The sequence below is a fragment of the Oncorhynchus gorbuscha genome, linkage group LG10 (genome assembly GCF_021184085.1).
Source record: "Oncorhynchus gorbuscha isolate QuinsamMale2020 ecotype Even-year linkage group LG10, OgorEven_v1.0, whole genome shotgun sequence".
Classification (NCBI taxonomy): Eukaryota; Metazoa; Chordata; class Actinopteri; order Salmoniformes; family Salmonidae; genus Oncorhynchus; species Oncorhynchus gorbuscha.
In genome coordinates, this window is record NC_060182.1 from 55404468 (window position 1) to 55410996 (window position 6529).

Genomic DNA, 6529 nt, shown 5'->3' on the forward strand with positions numbered 1-6529 from the left:
TCTTCCTCTCTATCCTCTTAATCTCTTGGCGCAGTGAACAATAGGGCCCTTCCGAGGCCTGACTCCTACTCCCACTGGGATGAGCTAGGACTGGGCAGGTGGAAGAGATGTTGGTGCCTTATAAAAACCAAGCAGGATAGCCAGAGTTCAAGGAGAACAGGCTGAAACTCAGTATTCAAATGAATTTCCTTGCTATCTATATCATTTGTTGTGCTTATTCGGGGGGGGGGGGGGTGTAATTCAGTTATGTGTGCAGTTCAGAGTTCAGTATATGTGTGCAGAGAGAAGAGTGTTACAAAAAATGTCCTTGCTTGAGTCATTGCAGCAACTTCAAAATTAAAGCTAAGCAGTACTGAATATTTTCCTGTTTCAGAAAATGGAAGTAAGAGTACTGAGCATCCTCCTCCTCCTGGTGGGCTTGACAGCTGTCCATGGTAGTGGTTCATATATAGTGAAGAAGGTCATGAAGGCCTCCCCCCCAGTACCAGCCCTACTCTGTGAAGAGCCACGGTAAGAACCAACATCCTAGTCTACATTGCCTAATATGATACAGGTGATGTCTTTGAAAATCCTGTGATAGTTTCAATGGACAATGTAAGAGTTCAACTATAATCAATGATACATCTAACATCTTCACACTTTACCACAAATATGCATATATATGTGCACATTTTTCCACTTAACATGTGATTTCCATCTGAGGATGTCCACTTTCATTTCTTGCACAGGGACACTCAGACATACAGTTGAATTAATACATTACATTTTACTTTTGTGTCATATTGGCAGTAGACAACCCATCCCTTACGGGATCAATTGACACATCAACACACAGCGATAGTAACACAGCGATAGGAACACAGCGATAGTAACACTTGAATCACATTATCTTGCATACTGTCTGAAGTGAGTATACTGTGTATGCAGTTGTTATGCTCTCACTCAGGCTAAGGAGCCCTATTTCTTCAAGTCATTTTGTTACAATTCTCCAACTGAGCGTTTTAATATCTTCACGATATCTTCACTTCAAATTAGTTTAAATCAAATTTTCTCAGTCAATCTCTTGGTGCCTTCATTAGGTCTTAAGAAGTGATTTTAGGATGACCAGTTAGAGCAGTGATTCAGCAGTTGATTGATATTAGGATCCCCAGTTAGATCAGTGGTTCAGTTGTATAGAACTTAGTGGGGAATATATATGTGCTGATATTTTAGTCTTTTTAAAAATATTTAACCTTAAAAAAATGGACACTTCAGTACAGATGATGGCTCATTTCAGTCATTTATAAAATGGCAATAAGTTGAGCTGTCTATACATTATTTAATTGTTATCTTCTAGATCTTCCATTGTAATGAATAGCTGACTTTGCCCTACCTAACTGATGATAACAGTACCGATACTGGATTTTTTTAAAGTCATAGATATAGTTAGCTAATGCATTACTAAGGATAAAGACACATATTGTATGATTCTTCTTATGTTTGTTTTAATTAACTATATATATATATATATATATATATATATATATATATATATATATATATATATATATATATATATATATATGACTTTTTAAAATCCAGTATCAGTACTGTTACCATCAGTTGGGTAGGACAAAGTCAGCTATTCATGACAATAGAAGATCTAGAAGATAACGATTAAATAATTTATAGACAGCTCAACATCATTGGTTTCTTGCCATAGCAAATGGACATTCACTTGTCTTCAACTGTATTTTCATATCATATAAAGTAGTGTGTAAAATAGTACGTGCCTCTTGTCAATATTATACGACTTTTACACCGTCAACTACAGTTCAATCACCCAGACATGTATAGGTGTGCCTTTCAAAAAGTAGAGACATATGTTTTGATTCATCTAAACTAGGCTTCTACATTTGACCAAGGACATGTCGATTACACACTGGGTCATGTGACCACATAAACAATTCATTTGAAAAAGACTCTTACAATTCATCATTCTGCTTTACAACTGCTTGTTTTCTCACCATACTACAGTTTCTCTTTTTTATGGTGAAATAAGAACAGATTGAACTCTTGAGAAAATTATTTCGAGCTAATAATTCAACAGGTTTAAATGTCTATGCAGGTTTGACTTGCACTGTTCATGCTATCATACCCAATGCTTTCAAAGTGGCAATTCCTAAAAAAAAATGGATTTAATATTCTAGTTTGCCTTATTAGGCGATTTCCTCCCCATGCAGGTTTAACATACATGGACAAAAGGGCAATTTCATTGATAAACATTTTGAATAAATGTGCCAAAATCGTTGGGATGACCTTGAGGGAGAGAGTACCCCGACATTTTGCAGTTGATTGGGGGCCATATATAACAAGCATCTCCGGGTAGGTGTGCTGATTCAGGATCAGTTTTGGATCAGATCACAATGAATCAGATTATATGGATCATAAATCAAAACTCCTAATTTGAGACACTTGATACATACAGCCCCAGGACTCAGGTTCCCATGTTTCCAGCAAAAGGGGGTGTTAACCAAATGTCAAACCAGAGTGAGGTTAAATTGGGAAACACTACTTACTTCTGTCTAGCTAGCTAACTATCCTGCCTACCCAAAACAAAGATGTAGTACACCATTTTGGTAAATGCGGTGAATTCCATTCTGGGAATCCTAGTATAAACAAATAAGGTTTCCACCAAATGTACATGAAATTTGAATATGGAAGCAGAACAGAGAAAAAAAATATGATCGTTCCTCTGACAATTGCTGAGTGTAACACAATACTTTACTTATTTTAATAAGTTCTAATCCTGTTCATTTTTCATGTCCATAAATTAAAATGTCCATCCTCCATCACTCAAACAAATAGGAGGGCCTGTCCATGCCATGCCAGGCCCACCCAATTAGATTGAGCAAATACAAAACAAGAATACGTTATTATGAAAACAATACTCCATCCACAATCCACCAATGTATTTCTGGCTATGCCCCTGCTGTACAAAGACCAAAAGTGCCTCAATTTGTTGCCTGGGGTGGTCTAGCGGTCTAATCGGCTGCCTTTGATCATATGTACTGTGCAGCTGTGAGCTCAGTGCTCTAGCACCCTCTCTCCTCCTTTCTTTCATCTCTACACCTCTATATCTACACCGTATCCAATAAAACACAACAAATAGGATAAGGTGCCCCACTTGTTTGTAAATTAGTGTTATTATTAGTATTATCTTAGTATTCTTTTTTTTATTACATCCTGGCACCTAAATGTGCTCATAGTACCTTGAGGTGCCCACATAGGGTAATGGAAGTCAAAGAATTGTGCTTTTAATGTGCACTACATTTCTGCCTCCCAATTCTATACACTTCTGAACAAGTATGTGCACTTATATATACTTAATGGATTCAAAAGGAAAAATATATGAATATGCTTACACCTTTCCAATGCTTTAAAATATGTATGGAGGAGTGGACAAATGCACACTTCAGGAGTGGCACACCAATCTCAGCTCCTAGTCTTAAATTAAAAGAATAATAAATGGAGAATGATCGACAATAGTAGCTGACTTAATTATAATTCTATAATTAGGTAGAGACAATTTCCAATAACACATTTACTACAAGAGGATCACTTGGCATCAGTTGTATTAATAAGGTGACTTGTATTTCTCCACAGTGGTGTCAGTGGCAGGAGAGCCCGGTACCCCAGGTGAGCCCGGCCCAGAGGGCCCCCCTGGCCCACCTGGCCCCGCAGGGGAAAGAGCTGTGGGACAGCCCGGACCAGAGGGCCCTGCCGGACCACCCGGACCTGCTGGCTACTCCGCACCTGGCAAACCTGGCTCCCCGGGTGGTCCTGGTAAGCCTGGTGTTCCTGGTGCAGCTGGCGAGAAAGGAAAGATGGGGGCAGCTGGACTTCAGGGTCCCAGGGGCATGCCTGGACCTGCTGGAAGCCCCGGACCTGCTGGAATCTCTTCCACCGGCATACCTGGACCTCACGGTCTGCCCGGAGCAATGGGACCAAGGGGGGAAACAGGTCTTAAGGGACATCCAGGTGTGCCTGGTTTGTCAGGAGCTAAAGGGGACAGAGGAGTGGGTATCCCAGGGGCACAAGGTGAGACAGGGGCTGTGGGACCTATGGGACCAGCTGGGCAGCCTGGAGCAGTCGGTGTTGGAAAGACAGGCAAGCCAGGATTCCCAGGTGAGGCAGGAAAATCAGGTAGCCCAGGTAGGGATGGGGGCGCTGGTCCCATTGGATTGCCAGGTGCTAAGGGCCACACTGGAGCTCCTGGTGTAGGTCAGCCAGGAAAACCAGGTGATAATGGCGCTCCAGGTATGCCTGGTTCATCTGGTCCTAAAGGTCATCAGGGAGCAACTGGATCAACTGGTGCTCCTGGTATCCCTGGATATGGAAAGCCAGGAGCAAATGGACAGAAAGGTGAAAGGGGAGTTGTAGGAAGCTCAGGTACAACAGGTCAGAAGGGTGAGCCAGGAGCACATGGATTCACTGGAGCTACTGGTGCTACTGGGCCCATGGGTCCCACTGGTCCTCAGGGTGCAAGAGGCTTCCAGGGAGATAATGGGGCAATGGGTCCCAAAGGTGACACAGGTACAATGGGACCCCAGGGACCAAAGGGATATAAGGGAGATCAGGGAGCACAAGGTTTCCAGGGCAAGCAAGGTTATACTGGGGCAACAGGGCCAACTGGTGCCACTGGAGCCACTGGAGCTCCAGGTAACAAAGGTGACACTGGCCACACAGGTTCAACTGGTGCTTCAGGTCTCCCAGGACCTGCCGGGCCCAAAGGTTTCCCAGGGCGCAATGGTGAGGCAGGTGAGGCTGGAGCTGCTGGTGCCCCAGGTACCAGAGGCCCGGCTGGGCCTGCTGGTCCCGCAGGTACACCTGGCCTTAAAGGACACCCAGGTTTCCCTGGCTCACCTGGCCCAGCTGGACTTGCCGTTAAGGCCACCCCCGGCCCTCAGGGTCCCCCTGGGCTCCCTGGTAGTGATGGTCAGGATGGTGGCCAAGGCCCTGCTGGACCTCCCGGCCCACCTGGTCCTCCTGGCGAGGTCATTTTTGAGAAGAGCATAGGCATGAGTGAGGTAATGGTGCCTACTCTTGTCAAGGTCCCAATTTCTGCTTTCTCTGTTTCCCTGGCTAGTCCTTATCCTCCATCTGGGGAACCCATTAAGTTTGACAATGAGGTGTACAATGCAGAGAATCACTATGACACTACCACTGGGAAGTTCACTTGCCAGGTCCCTGGAGTATACTACTTCTCATACACCATTCACGTGAATGGGGCTCATGCTCTGGTGGCTCTGTACAAGAACGTCAAGCCGGTCATGTTCAGCTATGATGAGTACAACAAGGGCTTCCTGGACCAGATGTCCGGTAGCACTGTCCTTATGCTTGATGTGAATGACACAGTCTACCTTCAGATTCCTGATGATGAGGCCAATGGCGTCTTTGCCGCTGAGAACGTCCATTGCTCTTTCTCTGGGTTCCTTATCGCTTCAACGTGATATCGGTGTCACCCAATAACCACACAACAAAATCCGCAAGCTATTTATCAAACAAGTTATCTCCCTGTCTTTACCGACCAGGCAGTTCTCCCTTTTTGAGGAATAGAAGTATCTCAAATTGAAAATACAAGAAGTGGGTGCTAAGAGGAAGGAAATCTAACACATTATCAGGGATGGGGAGGCAATCAACAAAGTTACCAATGATTCAGAGTTTTATTTTGTGAGTGGAGGCAACATGTGAAATTGAGGTGTTATGGCTATGTTGTGTCCTGAAATGTTCTTATTTCAGTTTTTTTCTTTTTTTTTACTGATTACAGCAAGTGATTCTTGTTTTTGTGTATGTCTGTGTTTTTGTACAACCTTTTTTTGGTGACCAATCAGATACATTCATTACTTTCTGTGCACCATGTTGTACCTGACTTCCTTGTATGGGACTTGAATATTGTGAAATGGCAATGGTCAAATTGAGCATAAGAAATAAAACCAAATATAACACATCACAAAATACTGACATACAAATGTAAATTGTTTACCAACAACATTGTTATATTTCCAAATATTAATGTCATGTAAAGCAAAATGACCAAAATAAATGTCTTTAAAACAAATGGTGTGATTGGGACTTTCAAACAATGCAAAGGCCATTAAAATGCACACATAACACTTGTCTACGTAGATGTCATAACATTTAAGGAAAGCCAGGCAGTTAGCTAGTTTACATAAAGGGATAGTGCAAGATTATTTTACACAGCATCAGATGGATACCCTTTTTGCGTCTCTGCGTGTATTTTGAAGGAAGTTGCTAACTAGTGTTAGCACGATTGCTAACTAGCGTCAGCGCAGTGACTGGAAGTCTATGGGATCTGCTAACATGCTATAACTTATGTGGCAGTGTCATCTCTCTCTTTTTCAGAAAGCTCCATTTTCAGAGCACAACTTTAGCTTGGCTTTTGGTGGCGTAGCTTGGGGGGGGGGGCATTGGACGTGAAAATTAGATGCATAGGAGAACCAATCAAAAATTCGGTCAAAGTCACTCA

At 42.9% G+C, this 6529-nt stretch overlaps 1 protein-coding gene across 1 annotated transcript; it reads left to right on the forward strand.

Moving 5' to 3' along the window:
* Window positions 1–376: 376 nt before the first annotated feature.
* Window positions 377–6100, forward strand: col10a1a (collagen, type X, alpha 1a). The gene is given in 3 exon segments (XM_046366403.1): window positions 377–472; window positions 474–510; window positions 3646–6100. Coding segments are annotated over 3 exon segments (1980 nt in total). The 3' UTR covers window positions 5493–6100.
* The last annotated feature ends 429 nt before the right edge of the window (window positions 6101–6529 follow it).